Source organism: Babylonia areolata, chromosome 6 (genome assembly GCF_041734735.1).
Source record: "Babylonia areolata isolate BAREFJ2019XMU chromosome 6, ASM4173473v1, whole genome shotgun sequence".
Lineage (NCBI taxonomy): Eukaryota > Metazoa > Mollusca > Gastropoda > Neogastropoda > Buccinidae > Babylonia > Babylonia areolata.
The window spans coordinates 12,737,290-12,758,756 of NC_134881.1; the positions used below are offsets into that span (position 1 = coordinate 12,737,290).

Sequence of the window (21,467 nt, forward strand, 5' to 3'; positions counted from 1 at the left end):
TGTAAGGGGTTTGGGTGGAAGAGGATGGAACCTGACGTTTTCTATGTGTTTCCTCATATCTTTGAGTTAACCCTTTCAACCCAGTCCAGTCCCCTCTCTTTTTTTCGAGCAAGCCTTGACACTTTTTTTTTTCCCCTCTTTTCCGCAGTCTGTGATGTACTATCTGTGCTGTTTTGCTCTGGCAGTAAGATAGTGAGATGGTAAACACTGAGATGGGCACTAGCTGTTCTTTTCCGCAGTCTGTGATGTACTATCTGTGCTGTTTTGCTCTGGCAATAAGATAGTGAGATGGTAAACACTGAGATGGGCACTAGCTGTCCATTCTCTTGTCTACTGTTATTTGCCTATATGGCCATTTAATGGGTTTTTTTGTTTGTTTGGCTTTGAAGTATTGATTTTTCCTCTTTTTTTAAAATTTTTTTTTATAATGATATTTCACAGTCTGGGCATGATAAATTAAGTGGAAGGGCCAACGTCCTTAGCACGACCTAATCTTATTTGCCCTAGAGAGCTGAATGCTTAAGATAATGTGTCATGAACTGTGTTTTGTAAGTTTATCTAAAAAAAATCTAAATGATTTTTTCTTTTTATGTGACAGTTTTGTGTTTGACATGGTTGGACATTTGTGTAGTAGGGCAGTCATGATATGGCCCTGCGGGGTCAGCTGGGCTAATAGCAACAGTAATTCAGTAACCCAATATGTCTTAGAAAGTTGTTTAAAAATAACTTAAAAGTTACTTTTCAGTATTTTTATACAGTGTGTATATAACATGATGACTATTTCTCTTTGACATTAATTTCAAGTGCTGTAAATTTTATACATTGACTTGCTTATTGATGCTACTGCTTTGTCAAGTTCTGCAGCTGGCGGTAGTTTCTTCGTTGAATTATGAATCAGTTCATTATTCCTCTTAAAACAAAAACTTTGCACGAGTTTAGAGCATCGCCATCAGACTTGACTGTATTATAGTAGAAGAGTGTGTGTGTGTGTGTGTGTGTGTGCACGCACGCGTGCGTGTGTGTGACAGATCCGTTTGCATGCTTAGTGTGGAGTATTACATGTACCACAGCTTTCTGCAGCAGTATATTGTTCATGCTTTCATTGTGGAAATATATGAGCTTCTAATTAAATGATGCAAAACATTTCTCTGTGTGCATGTGCCTGTATATCCAGCATTAACATAGAACTTAATTTCTTGGAGGCACGAAATGGCCATGAATGCACCACAGACAGTGACTGAATGCTTGAATTTTGAAATTAAATCACTTCTCATCTGCTCACATGATACTAACCCACAAATGCTACTGAGAGAGACAGAGAGAGAGAGAGCATACAAAAGAAACAAACTACAAATACACACATATATATATTTAGATCTGTATTACTGGTCACAAGTGCAGTAAAAATATTTCAATTGAATTTTCTTCTGAAGAAAAGTTACAAATTCTGAAAAAAACCCACCCCAAAACCTGGGGCATTACACACACACACACACACACACACATATATATATATATATATATATATATATATACAAGACTAAAATTCTGAAAAGTTACCTGAGCATTTTTATACATATTCAACGGATATTCTTCCATAGTTAGCGACCAAATTTAAAGGCCTTGTTTATGTCACACATAATAACAATGTCTACAGACATGAAATGGACTGGCAGCACAATCAATAAAAATCAACAGATGGAATGTAGCGAGAGCACCATTACTTATTTTTATGTGAAATATTTATTGAATTTTTTTTTTTTTTTTTTAAATATGAGCACTCAAATGAGACAGGTTTAGGCTCAAACAAAAAACAAACAAAAGACATGACAGGAACAAAAGACATGACCCCCCACCCCCATAAAAAGGTGAAACTTTTTAACAGTAAAAACATAAAAGGGAAACGTTTCAAAAAATACATGCATCCAAGATACCCTTTCACATTTCCTTATCCCATTAACTCACTCCAGACAACCGTTTCAGACGAGGGACCCCAATCGGGGCCTTAGAAAGATTTGAGTTTTTGGAGAGGCACCTAATTTGCATGATGACGTCATAAGCTAAGAATATCCTTTCCACTCTCTACTGTGACCAATAAATGCAGTGTGTGTTGCTGTGCTCACCAGCAGGAGAGTTATTTTCGCGGTGACTGGTTCATGTGAACATTGCGTGCCAACAATGGCGTCTGACCCAGTTTCATCTCAGTCATGAGGCAGACAACAGAATTAGACAAAGGGGCCCTGTCTTGGCTATATAACATTCTGAATTTAATAATCTATTTCTTCTTCTTCTGCGCTCGTGGGCTGCAACTCCCACGTTCACTCGCATGTACACGAGTGGGCTTTTATGTGCATGACCGTTTTTACCCCGCCATGTAGGCAATCATACTCCGCTTTCGGGGGTGTGCATGCTGGGTATGTTCTTGCTTCCACAACCCACCGAACGCTGACATGGATTACAGGATCTTTAACGTGCGTATTTGATCTTATGCTTGCGTATACACATGAAGGGGGTTCAGGCACTGGCAGGTCTGCACATATGTTGACATGGGAGATCGTAAAAATCTCCACCCTTTACCCACCAGGCGCCGTCACCGTGATTCGAACCCGGGACCCTCAGATCGAAAGTCCAACGCTTTAACCATTCGGCTATGGCGCCCGTCGATAATCTATTTCAAACTCTGTGTGCTTTCTTGGATACATTTACAAGTGATCAGTGTGCAAATTTCAACAGCATAAGAAGGGAGGAAGTTTTATATTTTGTCCCCAACTAACTTGTAATGTTACTGATCAGTTTGGAAGTTTTCAGTTCATAAATTCTTACATTTGTTTTTTGGCGATTTTATTTCTTACCCATACAAATGGGTTGTCTGTGGGCAAAGTGAGGAGAGTAATCCGCATGTGTGGGGTGGGTGGGTGGAGAGGGGGCTGGGGGGTGCGGGTGTGTGCTGATTATCTGGTTGCGGTTTTCCACAATTTATCTTTATTCTTATCTATTATAATCAATGTGCAGTATAGTAGGCTATGTTTATAATTATATTCAAATAATGTTTCTTAATTCTTTCTGTTTTTACATTAAGAAACCTAGTTATTACCTGCAGTGTTTCTTAATTCTTTCTGTTTTTACATTAAGAAACCTAGTTATTACCTGCAGTGTGTGGATGTATGTATGAAACGGTGTATGTGATATTTTTTTTACATTTGTATCTTCGTAATATTCGTAAAAGCTGTTGTTGACTTTTACAGTTATGGTCCCCATGTTGTTTACTTGTCTATGTTGTGATAATGCAACTGACCAAATTTCTCCAGTTGGAGATAATAAAGTTATTCTTATCTTATCTTATCTTAACTGGCAGTACTGAGTTAAAACAGACTTTCTCTCACGCTGACCTGAACCTTGGAGATGCTGAAGAAACTGGAAATAGAAACTTAGTTTGTGTTAGAATAAAACACACACACACACAAATACACTTCACTCTGAGTCAGACACAAGGTGTGTTAGAATAAAACACACACACAAATACACTTCACTCTGAGTCAGACACAAGGAACTAATACCATGATAACATCTGGTACCTTGAGTTAAGTTTTCATTCCCTCATTTTACCTGATTTTGGTATAATTATCAGCGATATGCTACTGAAACAGAAAAAAAACCCCCAAAAACTGTTGACTGAAACATATCTATCTATATATCTATTTATCTAAATCAGGCAGGGTCAATGTTGGTGGCAAAGTGGACTCTCAAAGCCATTTGCGCATGTCTCAAAATCATAACTTTGCTGTTCCATCCGCTTTATCTTACAGTCAGAGATCTGTGAGCAGCAAACAGCCATGTCCAACAACAACAACAAGAACAACAACAAAAGAAAACAAACACAGACAGCCATGTACAACAACAATAACAAAAGAAAACAAACACAGACAGCCATGTACAACAACAACAATAAGAACAACAACAAAAGAAAACAAAAAACAAAAGAAATTAACACAGACAGCCATGTACAACAACAACAACAAAAGAAATTAACACAGACAGCCATGTACAAGAACAACAACAAAAGAAAACAAACACAGACAGCCATGTACAAGAACAACAACAAAAGAAAACAAACATAGACAGCCATGTACAACAACAACAAGAACAACAAAAGAAATTAACACAGACAGCCATGTACAACAACAAGATCAACAGCAACAAATTAACACAGACAGCCATGTACAACAACAAGATCAACAACAACAAATTAACACAGACAGCCATCTACAACATCAAGATCAACAACAAAAGAAATTAACACAGACAGCCATGTACAACAACAAGATCAACAATAAAAGAAAACAAACAACACACACACACAAAAAAAAACCCACAAAAAAACCAAACCCAACTGACAACTTGAACACAAGTTTTTGCACCCTTCTGCAGCAAGAGAAAGATTTTCTGTGCCTGCTGAGGAGAAACTGTAGCTGTCTGCAGGTATGCTACAGCCATTCATCCATACGTGTTGAAGTGGATCTGATAAGCTCCACTGAACCAGATAGTTAAAAAAAATGTCTTTCTTCTTCATTTCTTCTTCATTCATGGGCTGCAACTCCCATTTTACCCTGCCATGTCGCAGCCATAGTCCATTTTCGGGGTGTGTGCATGAAAGCTCTTGGTGCTGAAACTACAAAGAAATCAACTGGGTAATCAGTATCAGTATCAGTATCAGAATCAGTAGCTCAAGGAGGCGTCACTGCGTTCGGTCCAATCCATATACGCTACACCACATCTGCCAAGCAGATGCCTGACCAGCAGCATAACCCAACGCGCTAAGTCAGGCCTTGAGAAAAAAACCACCACAACAACAAAAAAACAAAACAAAAAACAAACAAAAAACAAAACGTAAATACATAAAAATACTACTACTGCTACTAATAATATTTATATGGTGCAAAATCAACTGGGTAAATCACTCTTTGTTTAAACAGTGAAGGAATTCAACACAATAAAACATATCACACTGGAATCAGGCTCAATGCATCCAATTTACATTAAAATGATCATTCTAAAAAGAATCTATCAAATGATAGATTAATTTGAATAATGGATTCATTTGACTGATGAATTAATGGATTAATCTTGCAGTTACAATGACCCTTTAAACCATTTCCAGAGAAAAAGAAGAAAAAAAAATCATTTTAAAACGAATTGTCAAATGATTGATTAACTCAATTCATTTGACTGATGATTTAATGGATTAATTTTGCAGTTACAATGCCCCTTTAAAGCATTTTCAGAACACAAGATTTAAAAAAATCATTATCTTAAAAAAAAAAGTCAAATGATTAAGCAACTTAATGGATAATTTTGACTGATGAATCAATGGATTAATTTCGCAGTTGAAATGACCATTCAAAGCACTTTCAGAAAACAAGAGTCACTGAAAGAAACTACTTCAACGATGACGACACTCGATTCATCTGACGATGGTGGCCACTGAACACATTCATGTATAGTGGAAATAGGCGGTGACGAAGCAGTCAGCATCGGCCACGAGACGTATCCAATGAGCACTGTACCCTGTAGGGAAGACGTGGGACACATACAGCTGGTGGGGGTATAGGTACAAGGTGGTGTACGGCAGCCAGTCCTCTGTCGGCATCCGACCTGACACAAAGAGACCAGGAAAGCAAAAAAAAAAAAAAAAAAAAAAAAAAAAAACTGAACTGAGAACCCCAGCGAAAAGCAGTTTGTTTCCATCTGTTTGTGGGTCGGTATCATTTTCAAGTAACAAGTCTACCAGTTTGGATATCTGTCTTGATTGCCTGTCAGTCTCTCCTCTCCTCTCTCTCTTTTCTCTCTCTCTTCTCTCTCTTTCTCTCACACACCACGTAATTTGGCACCATATTCATATAAAGCTTTTCACTTAAGAGATATAGTTATGTCATAATTAACTGCTATAGGTCTGGTGACACACAACAGTGTTGTTAACGCCCCTTATTCCTATGCAGGGGTGATGGCCTTACTGAATATAAATCATCTGAATATGAATCTCTCTCTCACACACACACACACGTTCAAAACAGGTGCACAGATACCAGACACACACATTTTTGCCACTTGCACATAATCAATGTGACAAAATACTTGAATGAACCAAACAAGCACCCATGCTTCCAGACCACTGATGTGACATAATGACCCGAATAGCTCAGTGTGTTCTCAACTGCCCACCTCCCACAAGTTCATAAGCAAAGTTATCCTGATTTGGTACAAGTCGCTACGCCACTGATAACACCACTTGAACATAATTTAGCACCTCCCCCAGCCCCCAAGGCTCCCCAAACCCCCTTCAATTATTAGATGAGTATGTTTTGTTTGAAATTATTCAATGTTTGCTTATTTTCTTTTGGTTTCTAACCCTTGCTCCCCACCTCAGCTCCTTAACCAAGAAAATGTGTGTGTGTGTGTGAGTGAGTGTGTGAGTGAGTGAGAAATAGATGCACTGGTTTAAGAGAGTGTGTGTGTGTGTGTGTGTGTGTGTGTGTGTGCGCGCGCACGCGTGCGCATGCATGTGCCTGCATACATGCACCTATGTGTATGAGTGCCTGTAACCTGTAAGCACTGCATAAACATACAGGGCGCACACCCATGTGCCCCACCCAGCTGCCACTCCCGTGACGCCCACCTCCAAACCCTCCCCCACATCGTGTGTGTATGTATGTGTGTGTGTGTGCGCACACACATAAGCAAGAGAAACAAATGCACTGGTTTTATGAGAAAGTATGTGCATGAGTGTGTGCGTATAAACATTGCACAAACATACGGGGGCGTGCACCCGTGTGTACACCCACCTGCCTGCTACTCCTGTGACATCTACCTCCAAGTGTACCCCCACAACATGTGTGTGCACACACACATAAGCCAGAGAAACAGATGCACTGGTTTATGAGAGAGTGTGTGCGTGAGTGTATGGGTGTGTGTAACTTGTAAGTATTCCACAAACACTCAGGGCGTGTACCCGTATGTGGAACCACCCATCTGCCACTCCCGTGACGTCCACCTCCAAACGCACACCCACATCATGTGTGCATATATGTGTGTGTGTGTGTGTGTGTAAGCTTTGCACAAACATACAGGGCATGCACCCATGTGTGCACCCCACCCACCTGCCGCTCCAGTGACGTCCACCTCCACGCGCACCCCCAGAGTGTCCGTGAGGTTCTGGTTGGAGTACAGATGCAGCACCTTGTGGTCAAAGCCGGTCATGAGGTAGGGGTCGGAGGGCTCCCCGGCCCTGACCACCGTCCTTCGCCACACTCCGCCCCAGCCTTGGGGCTTCCCGAAGCTCCACAGGTCATCCGTCTTGCCGAACCACAGCCCCGACTGTGACTGGCCCGTCACCACGTTGTTGTCGAATATTGATGACACCTGTGGAAGAAGTGTGTGAGTGAGTGAGTGAGTGAGAGTGTGTGTGTGTGTGTGTGTGTGTGTGTGTTATTGTGGGGGGTGGGGTGGGGAAGGGGGAAGATGAGAGTTCCAACAACAATACGAACAAACAGGATTGTCAGCCACCCTCCCCACATACCGTCCCCTCAACCCCTTAAAGAGAACCCCCAACTCTTTCTAATGCAGAATTTGCTGGTTTAGCTGTGGCAAGTTTCCAGTCTCTTTTGTAGACTGTGGTCAATATGTTGTGTTGTTTTTATAGGTTTTTTTTGGGGGGGGGTGGATATAACTTCGTGGATTTGGGTTACACTTGGAAATTGTTCACTACTGCTGTGCAGATGAGAAAAAAAAACCCTGCTATATTTGAAACAACTTTCATGCCTTGATGCAAAAAAAAAAAAAAAAAAAAAAAAGGAACTCCCTATCCTGAATCCATTATGTTCAGGTGTCTTATTTTTCAGGCTATAAGGTTATTTAGATTATACAATATATCCCTTCATTAAAAATAATATGAAAAAAAGAAAAAAAAAAGAGATAAGTTTTATCTACAAGAAAGTCACTTCAGACTGTACAACACACTACACTCACAGCAAAATGCAGACCGACACTGAATCCAAAGTCAGACCAGATGTGGGTTCACACAATACTATCGCACACAAATGCACTGTGAGCTTTACTGTCACTCCTAACTTCAGACTGTCTGCATCAATTCCTGGCAGATGTGAAGTTGCACTGTGATCTCCACTGTCCCTCCTAACTTCAGACAGGACTGTCTGCATAACCAGACAATCATATTCCGACTATGCACGGGGCACTGCCGCCTGTGAGACCACGTACCGAATAAAGCTGTCACACACTCCTGACTGCCTGTGTAAGACAGGCCCACAAACCCCGGAGCACATCCTGCAGTCCTGCCCCCTATATCAAGATGCACAGACGCAGCAGTGGCCCTATGGAGCCACACTGGCAGAAAAGCTCTGGGGCACCAAAGAAGATCTCATCAAGACCACCACCTTCATCTCCAGCATAGGACTGCAAGTCTGAGACCATGATCACAGGGAACGCAGAAGAAGAAGAAGTCTGCATAAATTTGCGGATGGTGTAAAACCGATCCTCACACCATTCCCACTCCATTTTCCAAACTTTTCTGGGAATTCTTTTATTCACCAGCTCAACAGAAATTTTCCCACTGCTAACAGGTTTCTTTCATTCACGTCAGTGCCTGTGATTCTGCATTGTATGAATGGAAAGGAACCTGGGCATCATGACTGCCCCTGCGTCATGACGTCACAATGTGTGCACAACCAGTGTGATTGGAGTGGTATCATTTGGTGGTCAACGACTGTCTTGAATCAAGTGAAACTGGTTTAGTGATGCGCACCTCCAAAAACAGAGTATGGCTGCCTACAAGGAGGGGTATAAACAGTCATATACATAAAATCCCACTCGTGTACATACGAGTGAACGTGGGAGTTGCAGCCCACGGACGAAGAAGAGGAAGAAGTGATGCGTAAAAGGAAATTTTCTATCTAAAATTACGTTTAAATAACATACTTACCGTGACCCAACTAGTGCAGACTCCGGCAGGGGTCCGACATTCCTGTCCTGTGCAAACTATTATCCGCCTATGCGGAGAAAATGAGAGAACTACGGCCGATAACCTCCTGGAAGTAGGTAACGTGTAGTTTGCAATGCTTTGCCCCTGATACTGAGAATGTGCTTGGGCACACTGAACCATGTGGAGTGGTGGCCCCGTGGTAATGTGTCGGACTGAGAAGTGGGAGAATCTCAGCGTATGAGATCGAATCCCACACTTGCCAGAGTTTTCTCCCCCTCCACTAGACTTTGACAGGTGGCCTGGATGTTAGTCATTTGGATGAGGCAATAAACAGCAAAGCAAGAAGAGTTGTCCCTGGCAAAATTTCGCTGTTGAATCCACTCTAATGTGTGTGTGTGTGTGTGTGTGTGTGTGTGTGTGTGTGTGTGTGTGTGTGCATGTGCGTGTGTGTGCAACTGAAACCTGGCTGAATGACACAGGAAACAAATGATAAGCGCCTAAAAAATCTCTCAGTCAGCTCTACCCAGGTAGGCAGCCTGCTGCGCAAATGACCCGGTGCTTGTAAAGAGCTTAGGGCTTGGTTTCTGACCAAGGATTGGTGCCATAGATCTATCCATATCAATCAATCAGTGAACAAGAGCACACGGATCTATCAATGTTGGGTTCCCATGAGACCACATGCCACAGCTGACCCTGCAATGCTGACGTGTCATTTAAGTGCTGCCTGCTGTTACTCAAATTACACAAACAGGACACCGCCCACTACACCTCTGCTGATGACAGTGATCACCAAACGATCACAGACTGTATTTGTGCCTCCCTTTAGAGTGGAGATGGCCACCATGCCCCTCCACCGACAATCCCCATGATGATGGAACAGAATCTCCGTAGTACAGAATACAGAATACTTTATTATCTCAATAAGAGAAATTCATGTGTGGTCTATCTTACGCAGATAATACACAAAAATCACAGTCACTCAATGTAAACGCATAAAAGACATAAAATGCAGAAATGCTAAGTTGATGAGGACCTTTCGTACAATGATCACAATCATACACATGTAATGATTACATACTTTCACAGTCATTCATCATGAATGCATAAGAAGCATGAAATGCATAAATACAAAGTTAATACTTATTAATCTCATGCAATAATCACAAATCAACCAGTGCGATAAGCACAGTAAGAGAACAGATGAAAATACCATACGATAGTTAAAACAACGATGTACATGATTAAAACCAGCTGTTATTCAACAGCATTTAAACAGTAATGCCACATTCTTTCCCACGTAGCAGAGAGCTCTCACCTGGTTTCCTCCCAACACCAGGAAGCCCCTGAAGGAGGTGAAGTCTGGAATCATTCGCAGGTGCTGGGAGATGGGCCGCAGCCCCCAGGTGCTTCCCGCCCAGCCCAGGGGGGACAACTCGTAGAACAAGCCGTGCATGTCCATCAGGTAGCGCTCCGTCTCCACCTCCCGGATCCTCGGCCACTCCGTCTGCCACAGGTGGTCGTAGGCGTGGCTGCCCTTCGGCAGGCGGTAGGTTTGCCAGAAACTGTAATCTGAAATCATGGGATGTGAAGCGGGGATGTAGTACTTCAGCACCACTACCTTGAAATTCTTCTTCTTCTCCTTTGTTGATGGGCTGCAACTCCCACGTTTACTTGCAAGCACAAGAGTGGACTTTGACGTGTATGACCATTTTTAACTAACCATGTAGGCAGCCATACTCCATTTTTGGGGGGATACCTTGATATGAAAGTGTGAGTTTCCTTTTCAACATGTCAAATTTCAGGCAAGGTGAAAGAATGACACATGCCTTACTCTGACGTGCAGTGAATGAAGCTACAAACACAGCAGTATAGTGAATGAGACAATGAAACAAACACTATTATTCAAAATAAACCACCCCAAAACGGAGTATGGCTGCCTACATGGCAGGGTAAAAATGGTCATACACGTAAAAGCCCACTCATGTACATACGAGTGAACGTAGGAGTTGCAGCCCACAAATGAAGAAGAAGATTCAAAACAACAACATTTCACACTGAAAATCCATTTGTCGTACAGAAACACTAATGTTCTGTAAGTACAACTTTTTCCAAATTGAAAGAAAAAAAAAAGTCCTTTCAATATCTGTAGAAATTAGATATCACTAGAACTTGGTAGCCAGTATTTTTCACAGCTGCTATTCAGAGACTGATAACAACTTCTTCTTAGCAGTGGTGTATTGCCTATTTACTACAAAGTGAAATGTAATTGTGTGTATATGTACAATAGGGGCACACACTGGCTAATTCATTCATCAGGTCATTAAAAAACACAAACATTATCATATATCAAAAGTGAATGATAAATGTCCAAACCTAGAAAATACATAGATATGTTATAACAACAACAACAACACCAACACCACCACCAACACACACAACAACAACACACACACACACACACACACACACAACAACAACAACACACCAATGAAGGAGGCATGCTGATGTGCCAGACAGAAAAAAAGATGCTCCATGACCTGAAAAAAACTGATGAAGCCACACACACACACACACAACACACACACACACACATTCTTGTATACACCTTTATCCATACCAGAATTGGATCCGTCAAAGACTTTGAGGATGACAGAGGCAGCGTCCCAGCCCAGCGCGTAAATGACTCTGCCAAAGTTGCGTCGTCCAGTGACCTCGACAAAGGCGGTGCTGGCCAGTATGGTCCAGTTGTGGCCTGGCCCTTTCCACTCTGCCAGCCGACCCCCGTGCTGAAAACTGAAGCATGAAAACATTGCCTGAATCGCAGACACAGCACCGACCATGATGACAGCCACTCAATTACTTTGCTAATTACACACTCTGGCATGTAGGGAAACAACAAAGAACCACAACTTTCACTTGTTTTGGGCCAGACTCTGAATGGTACCCCAGACGTGGTTCAGGGTCTTGAGGTCTTCTTTGGCTGTTCTGCACCTGGTGCTCTTCAGCCTCTGTCCATTGCATCTACCTTCTGGTGTACAGTAAAGGGCTGTCTGGGTGCTGTTACTCTCCTTGCATGACATGTCTGGCCCATTTCCACAGCCTTCTCAAGATGATGGTCTGCATGTCCTCTTGACTCCACTGAGTGAGTACTTGTTGACTGGAGATGGTACTGGGCTAGAAGATTCACAGGATTCTTCGGAAGATATTCATGTGGAAGGTTGACAACTTTGTTAGATGCATCTCAGTCATGCTCCAGCATTCCGAGCCATAGAACACACCTCACAACAACAAACACGCCCCCCCCACCCACCTCCCTACCCCAATCCCACACTTCAATACATGATCACAACCCACCCAACAAAGTCCGCCTCCTCGAACGTGTTGCTGGTGACGACGAGCCTCCCGTTCATGGTGTGTGCGGCCTTGAAGTGAGGCTGCTCTCCGGCGCTGGCAGGGATCCCGAGGGTTTTGACCAGGTCAAAGAGGAGAGTGCAGTTCATCCTGATCACGTCACACTCCCACAGAGGGCCGTCCATCCCAAGCATGTACACCTGCAGGGACACAGTGGGGACTGCAGAGGACTTGATTTTATTTGGCAGCAAACCCCCCCAAAAAAACAAAAACAAAACAAAGCTAACTGTCAGTTTCAGTTTCTCAAGGAGGCATCACTGTGTTTGGACAAATCAATAACACATGCTACACCACACATGCCAAGCAGATGCCTGACCAGCAGCATAACCCAACGTGCTTGGTCAGGCCTTGAGTGCATGCAAATACATCTGCACACGTATCAGAGTGGATTTCTTCCACAGCATTTGGCCAGAGGACAACACTTTTGTTGCCTTGGTTTTTTTTTCTGTGTGCCAAGTGCGTGCTGCACACAGGACCTCAGTTTATCATCTCAAATGAATGACTAGATGCTCAGTTTGATGTTCCAGTCAAACTTGGGGGAAAGATCAAGACCCGGACTTGAACCAAGACCCTCATGGACACTGTATTAGCAGAAATGCAGCTTAACCATTCTGACACCTTCCTTGTTAGATTTTGGGTTTCTTCTTAATCAAATCATGGCTTTTTCCGAACAAATATCTTTTCTCTGTATCTTTTCACTTTCGCTGCCAAAATCAAACTAGAGTTTTTGTGTAAACCAAACCATGTTCTTGCACAGTGCCTTCTCACTCTCACAGCTGAACTGGAACTTGCTGTAAAGACCTGTGAGATGGAATTTTCCAGCCAGTGAGAATTATAAGAAGAAGCTCCTCAGAAGATACCTCTTTTTTTCTTTTATATATAACTAGTTAGGAAACATCTTCCTTTTTTAGTTGGTCATCAAAACATACTTGCCCCCTACTCCCCTTGAAGCCAAATCTAACCCTCATTTTCAAACCAGTCAGACACAATATCTGTTGCTGATAGACTGAAACATGTATGAATAACAAAGGGTCATACAATCATGGAATGAAAAAAACCCCAAAAACAACAACAACAAAAAAAAAAAAAAAAACCCAACAAAAAACCCCACCCCTCAGAAAAGGCAAATGAAAAGAAAAGAGAGGAAGGAAAACATTCAGGGAAGATATACAAATAAACAAAAAAAATTTCAATAAACCATACCAGCCTCTCAGGGTGTGTTAGATGCTCTGCAGTGGCAGCCACCCTGTACTTCAACAACTCTTCAAATGTGTCCATGTTGCCTTTGGAATCGATGGTCCAGGCACCGATGATGATCCGGCTGGTCTCCTTATGCAGCAGTCGGTTTGCATACGTCGACCTGTGATCCGCTATTTTGGTCATCTGGCGACAGTCAGCTTGTGCTCGAAATATCATGAAGAACCACAGGCAGCCTCGACAGTCACACAAATAATGAATCCCACAAAAAACAACAACAAAAGACTCACCAAAAAGGTTCACTAAATAGGTTACATAAATGTATAAGGACTCCATAAAACAAACTAGATTTCTTTACCTCTTAGATCTTCATTTATATTCAGATGTGGATTGTTTCACTGGTTTCTCTTTGATTAATAAATGTTCACCAGAAAAAAAAAGGACTCCATGGAAACAGTACACATTTCAAGAGAGAACGAGGGAAAAACTCCATTTGTACTGAAATAATGGAGACGTCAAAGTCATTTAATTGAACAGAGTTTTTTTTTCTTTGGCACTGGGCTGATCACCAAATGTTTTCACAAAGCAGGCACACGACAATCCCTTAGAGACCACATGAACAGGCTACTGAACACCAGCTTATAGAGTCATCCTCACAGTTTTATTCATGGTCTGATATCACTGAAGATGGAGACAGGTTATATAAAACTACAGAACAGAATTAAACACTCACACTGTACACATATGCATAACACACACAACAAACACACTCACACATACTAATGTATTACACACACACACACACACACACACAAACACACTGTACACATGTATATCGCACACACACACACACAAACACGTACACACACATACACACACATTGTACATATGCACATGCATACACGCACACAGCAACCCACCACATCTTCCTTCCTACCCCCTCCCACACACAATATATATCTACAGTTACAAACTCTCTTCCAGCTGCTCTCACCATGAATTTGTCATCAATTTTGTAAAGCCCAGTTCCATTGCCACCCTCTGGCACCGACAAATAGGACACCATGTAGAGATGATCGTTCCAAGGCATGAGAGCCCCTATTCCACACTCTGTGCGTTTCCCTCCACTGTCGGCTGTTACCTGCCGTACCCACGGAAAGGTACACATGTGCATCTATATGAAATCTTACTAAACCAAGGAGGCAGTTTTTAATCCACCTTTGCTACAAACCATACATGAATAGTGTCTGTTGTGTCAAGATCTCATAGTCATTTATAAGAACAAGCATTCAATGTACCGCATGAATGAAATAAACAATCAAAGTGCTCATTTCTGCTGAGAGTAAAACTGAAAGACTAACAGAGTGAACATGTGGTTTTTTTTTTCATTATGTCATATTACATCTTATTTCCTTACTGCACTATTTTCTACACAGAAATAAATAACTTGTTTTATAAATAATTAAAAAATAAACATTTAAATAAGCAAAGTAACCATGAGCAATTCTGCATATAAAAAGTCATATAAACAAGAACATCACTGCATGGTAGCTCACACCTGAGAATGTTATTCGCAGATCACAAGGACTGTGTTACAACATGAACCAGCTCCAAGTATCAAACAACAACAAAAACAAAAAGCTGCAAAACACTCAAACCAGTAATAAAAACATCACTTCCTAGTGCTGTCCATTCTAGCTCAGCTGTACACGACTCCTAGTCTAAACAAAAAAATCAGTGGAAAAAAAAAGAAAAAAAAAAAGAACAACTGGACAATGATGTAAGTCATAACGCAAAAGGCATTCCATGGATCCAACCGGCGTCGCTTACAGTGAGTCCAGGGAATATTCCATTGACTCCGAGCTCTGCCATTGTCAGGGAGGATGTGTTAGCGGAACTGGGTTTAGGAGGTGGTGCAGTGGGTACGGTGTATTGCTGGCGCTCTGCGTGGTGACGGAGAACAGGCTGCACATTGATCTGGCTCAGGCTGCTGGGCCATAGTGAGGCAATCAGCAAAGCCTTGAAGAAGGAAACCAGAGTTGCCATGGAGTTGCTGGTTTACAGCCTGTTCAGCTGGGTTCGTCACAAACTCAAGGTGGATGCTGTCAGACCTGTCTAAACATACATGCGCACGTATATGTGCATGTATACATGATCAGCTGACATGTACTTAGGCATACACATACACACACAAAGAAACTGAAACCCAAGCATACACACACATACACAAACACACGTAAGATGATACATGTAATCTTTCTTGTGAAGAACCAAGCAGGACACTCTTTGATCCTTAAAAACAACAAGAACAAGAACACACACACACACACACCAAAAAACAAAACAACAACAACAAAAAGCAAAAATAAACAAACATACTTACATTACTTCTCTTTTACGAAGTCCTTTAAGTAATTTCCTGTAACTGTATTTAGAGGGGTTCTTTTGTTTGTTTGTTTGTTTTGTTTTTCTTTCAAATTTCACCCACATTTTTACCCTCATTTGCCCAGTTTCCCCAAACCCTCCATTCATCCACATCTCCCACCCCTTCTAACAGATAATACTCAGATGTATTCATAAATACTTTTACAAAATGTCTTCAATCACCGATATGTGTGACGGGACATTAAACAAACAATTCCTTCCTTCCTTACATTACTTCCTATTTTCTGTTTGCTTTTTTTTTTTTTTTTGTCTAAAAGACAATGACTGAAACAATATATACCAATCATTCTTTTCAATCTGTACCACCACAGTTTTGGCATCACAATAATTTTTCTCCTTTTCCTATACGATTTGGCATTAGTTTTTGCATCACAATAATGATTTGAAAATGCCAATCATACCCATTATATCACCATGGAATTGTTGACTGAATTAATAATCTTGACAACAAAGTGTTAATAATAATATAGAGCACAGAAGAACACACACACACACTCAGAGAAAAAGAGAAAGAGAGAGAGAGAGAGAGAGAGAGACAGACAGACAGACAGACAGAGACAGAAAGACAGAGATGTAGATACTTCTTTTATATATGATTATTTTGCTTTTTTTTCTTCTCCTGTAGGTTCATGGGTCTAAGGTCTCAAAAAGTTAAGAGTTGGTGACAAAGTGTTAGCCACTACCCAAGTCCTTTGTGATGGTCCATGCACCTGCATACTTGGTCCAGTTCTTTTCAGTTTTGATTAATGAATTTCTGGGTTGCTGATTTTTCAAGAAAAGATTTATGGTTGCACAGTAAAATACAAAAGTAGAATTTGTACAGACAACAGGATGGTCAGCCCTATGTCCCCTCAGGTCTATGAACCCCCATTTTTTTTTCTTACAACCATATCTTTATTGCCCCTTGATGTCTTTATATTCCTCAAAGTTTATGTTCCATATGGTCTATGTTTTAGCCAAGCACTTTGGTGGAATTTAGACCTGTGGAAATGCATAACTGGGAGAATGTAGATCAACTTTGATTTGTGTGTGTGTGTGTGTGTGTGTGTGTGTGTGTGTGTGTGTGTGTGTGTGTGTGTGCAACAGCACAGTGGGGATCATAGACCTACCCAGAAGAATACAGTGTGGAAAATAACAGGTACAGGTACAGAATTTGGGACTTTTTTAAAATTTTATTTTTTAAAAGCCTTTTTGGCTTTTCTTAATATAGAAATAGTTTAGGGTTGCGTACATGCGTATGGAATTTTATAAATGTTCATTCATCAAAATCGAATGGTTTTATTAATGATTTGGTCATTGTCTAGAAGATTCTTGAACTGGTCAATAGTTTTAGCTGTTTTTGTTGAATTTTTCAGTGCATTCCATCCTTTAACTGCTCTAAAGCTAAAAGAAAACTTATGAATATTTGTTCTGCAAAATTTTGTGAAAAGGTTAGTATTTGAACTTCTGGTAACATGGAGTTTGTTAGTAGAAAAGAAGGTGTAGGGGTCAGTGTCAACCATTTTATTAATTATCTTGAATACTTGTATCATGTCTCCTCTATATCTTCTGTATTTTTGTGAATGCAAGTTCAGTTGTCTCAAACGGTTTTGGTAGTCTAAATCTCTGAACTCTGGTATCATTTTAGTTGCTCTCTTTTGCACCTGTTCAACTGCTTTAGACTGTCTTATTAGTCTGGGATACCAAATTATATTACCATATTCCAAAATTGGTCGTACAATTGTTTTACAGAGGTTGACAAAAATGTCCTTATCCATAAATGTAAATGTTCTCTTAATAATACCCAATACTTTATTAGCTTTATTTATCACAGCCTGAATGTGGCCATCAAAAGAAAAATTTTCATCAAATATTACTCCCAGGTCTTTTTCTTCATTGCATTCTGAAATAACATTAGAATTTGTGCCATCAATTTTCATTAAATAATTCTTTTTTGGATTATTTCTTCCTAAGTGTAGCACTTTACATTTAGATACATTAAAATATAGATTCCACATGTCTGACCAATTTTGTAGGTTGTCTAGGTCATTTTGCAATTTGAAGGAATTTTGGGTTTATCATAAATTTTAGTATCATAGGCAAATATTTTGCAGCAACTACTAACATAGTCTGGGAGGTCATTTATAAATATGGTGAATAAAGTTGACCCTAAAATACTACCCGGGGAAGACAGACATGGGGGAACACAGATATGCTCCCATATCAGGTAATGTCAGATACATGGTACTTCAAAGTCAACATATGAAATGCAGTCATGCACATTACAAGTAGTAAAAGAAATTCTGAGCCACAAATAATCTTTGTGACGTTCGTCTCACCATTTAAACGTATTCAAGTTAATATTCTAATACTGAAACTTCCCTTCTTTTATTCAAACAACCAACATCAAAGACAATAAAGCATCAAAGGATGTCACCTTAGCTAAAACAAAACACAAAGCAATGAGACAACGAAGTGAACCCAAAAAAGAGTTCAACCCTTCGCTTTTGTTTATCATGGGATCAGGCGTGTGTTGGAGTATTTCCCCTTCCAGGAAGTTTTCTCCTGGAAAGTCGCTCCAGTCATAGCACTTGCATACGATCGACTAAAACATCATGAGAAGAGAAATGTCTAAACCTAAACTATTCGCGTTGTGAAATCAGATGCATAACCACCTCTCTTAAGAAAGAAATGTCGGACTCTTGATTCTTGTGTGGTTGTGTGGAGTGATCGAGTCAGTGACTTCTATGTCTTCCAGCTGACCGTTTCGTGTCGACCACAGCCTGGGGATAAAATAGTATAAAATATGAAGAGAGCAACAGCAGGAGACGGAGCTGAAAATTCGTCTGAGGCTAGGCCTTCGAAACTGCCTCGACTATGGCATACTGTTAGATATCTATCTAAAAAAGACTCAGGTGCTGACAGAGATGTAGGTAAAGGGTTCGCATCTGATTTCATTCAATCAACTTCAACTTCAAGAGGCAATGGTGTGATTAGACCAGGAACTTCAAAATGTGACACGCAAGTGGCAAATTCACAGTTGCCGATTCAACCCCGTTTTGTTAAAAGGGGGCTTAAAAGAGCAGGAGAATATCTGTTGGGTAAGTGGACTGGTTATGAAAAAAACGTGGTTCCAAATGGATGAGAAAACACACACACACACAAACACACAAACAACAAAAAACAAAAACAAAACAAAAACAAACAACAAAACAAACAAAAAACACAAAAAAACTACAGCTGTGATGGCTATTGGAATTTATTAGCTCATAGATGAGAATATTTATTTATTATTTCCTCCTTTTTTAAATTTTTTTTAATTAATTAATTTTTTTTTAGTTTTCTGTACTTTTCAAAGTTTATAATGATTATTTGAATATGATTTAGTATATTTTTCTGTGCCAGTATGTGAGTAACAGAAAATGTGCAACACTTTACTCAGACACTGAGAAAGTCTATAAGTGTAAAGAGCAAAAAGGCCAAAGTATTTTACAATAACAGACTGATCAGACACAAAATACACACAGACTCTCTCTCTCTCCCCCCCCCTCCCCCCCCCCCCCTGCTTTCTCTCTCTCTCTCTCTCAACACTTTACTCAGACACTGAGAAAGTCTATAAGTGTATTTTACAATAACAGACTGATCAGACACAAAATACACACAGACTCTCTCTCTCTCTCTCATTCATAGTCATCGAAGATATAGATGTGGATCCATAGAAATCTGAATTCATGTATACAGGGAATGGAGTGCCTGAAGTTAATTATAGACTGCTTGAAAAAGAATGTTTTTAGAATTAGATATTTTAAAGGATGCAAGTGATGGACTGGGATGGATTTATAAAAGGCAGTGAATTTCAGGTTTGTACAGCTGAAGACCTAGAACTAGTAAAAGCAATCTCTCTCTATCTCTCTGTTTGTGTCTCTCTGTCTCTCTCTCTCTCTCTCTCTCTCTCTCTCTCTCTCTCTCTATATATATATATATATATATTATAAATATATGTAAATGCAAGACAAAAACATCTCCCTGGCATCAAAAATTAAACTCATGCATGCATACACTTATCTCAATTTTCTGTACACTTGTGAATCCTGGAACCTGTCATCACTGCTAGCCACCAGACGCATTGAAGCCCTTGAGATGAGATTCTACCATAAAGTCCTGATCATCTGATAAAGAGACCACATCACAAAGGATAGTCAGAAACAAAATAACTACAGCCTTTTGGGCATTTAGCATTGTAAAGAGAGAGAGAGAGAGAGAAAAAAAAAGAGATATGGTATGGACGTATGACAAGATCATCAGGCCTGGCAAAAGCAATCCTGCAAAGTGCAAGGCACAATGCTGGGAGGAAGACAAGAGGCAGGAAGATGACATCTGGGAGTGGACAGGCCTGTCTTTTGCCGAGTTGCAGAGAGCAGCCCATGATTGAAAGAGATGGCAGATGATTGTCAGTCATCAGTGGTACCTCCTCAGTCCCACCCGGATGATGATGATGATTATATATATATATATATTATAGGTAGGTAGATAGATATGCTACAGCAAAGTGAGAACTGTATTATCAATGGTTTATGCAATGGGAAATCATGTAGAGCTGAGTCTTTTGTGAAGGACTATGACTCTCAAACTAGGAGGCAAAATTGCACTGGCTCTCAGTGCTGCTGCCTTGAGGACTAGTTGGCCTTTGGGAACCATCCCAACGCTGACTGTCCTTAAACCCTCATGGCTTAGAGAGTGGGGATGTGGCTTGGGCAAGACACTCCTTACTATTATAAGATTCTAGGCCAGATAGTCGGGACAGCAGTTGACTCCTCTGCTGTTCTGATGGTCCCAGTCAGACACGACTGACTCTCTACATATAATTAATATATTGTCACAAAGCCCCAAACATAAATGGGCCTCCATAGCTGCATCGTCATCATCATCATCGTCATTCTCCTCCTCCTTCATCATCATCAATATAAAAATGCCCTATCATCTGCACCATTTCAGTGGCATTATATAATACATATATAATTATAATACCATGAATTTGCAACAGACACACACACACACGCACACACACACACACACACACACACACACACACACACACACACACACACATTCTTGCTAATTATCCAAGCAAATCTGATGCTCAAACTTCATGTAAAGTGTTAAGGCTTTGTTTTGATTGGGAAAATGAAATGGTTCTTTTGCTCAACAGCCAGCTGCAGAACTTTACAAAGCAGTAGCAACAGTAAGCAAGTCCATTTAGAAAACTTTAAATACTTAAACTTGATGTCAAATACTAAGAGAAACTGGTGGCTGTTGGAATTTTTTTCTCTACTATGATGAACAAGCTCAAAGCGAAATCTCTTGATTTAATTTGGGTTATGATTTAGTGTATGTATGCACATACATGTATGTGTTGGGGGTGGTGGTGGTGGAAGAGGGGAAG

General features: G+C 40.6%; 2 protein-coding genes and 1 long non-coding RNA gene across 4 annotated transcripts in view; 2 read left to right on the forward strand and 1 right to left on the reverse strand.

Moving 5' to 3' along the window:
* Positions 1–3,358: 3,358 nt before the first annotated feature.
* LOC143282750 (uncharacterized) lies at positions 3,359–4,071 on the forward strand. The gene is made up of 2 exons (XR_013055298.1): positions 3,359–3,492; positions 3,548–4,071. It is a non-coding gene; the product is annotated as an uncharacterized LOC143282750 (long non-coding RNA).
* A 923-nt stretch (positions 4,072–4,994) lies between these two features.
* Positions 4,995–18,545, reverse strand: LOC143282749 (uncharacterized). 2 transcript variants are annotated; one of them, XM_076588498.1, is made up of 9 exons: positions 18,462–18,545; positions 15,431–15,715; positions 14,595–14,741; positions 13,607–13,786; positions 12,347–12,543; positions 11,610–11,785; positions 10,308–10,561; positions 7,155–7,416; positions 4,995–5,652 (listed from the first exon to the last, which is right to left on the reverse strand). In XM_076588498.1, the coding sequence occupies exons 2-9, from the start codon at positions 15,644–15,646 to the stop codon at positions 5,492–5,494; spliced, it is 1,593 nt and encodes a 530-aa protein (XP_076444613.1). In that variant the 5' UTR covers positions 15,647–15,715; positions 18,462–18,545; the 3' UTR covers positions 4,995–5,491. The 2 variants fall into 2 exon arrangements, with proteins under 2 accessions (XP_076444613.1, XP_076444614.1); XM_076588499.1 differs by having other exon boundaries at positions 15,431–15,711; positions 18,462–18,540.
* A 44-nt stretch (positions 18,546–18,589) lies between these two features.
* LOC143282751 (serine/threonine-protein kinase 40-like) overlaps positions 18,590–21,467 on the forward strand; it is a 22,045-nt gene continuing 19,167 nt past the window's right edge. Inside the window, exon 1 of the mRNA XM_076588500.1 lies at positions 18,590–19,125. Within this exon, the coding sequence (XP_076444615.1) occupies positions 18,831–19,125 (295 nt within the window). The 5' untranslated portion in view covers positions 18,590–18,830. The remainder of the gene's footprint in view (positions 19,126–21,467) is intronic.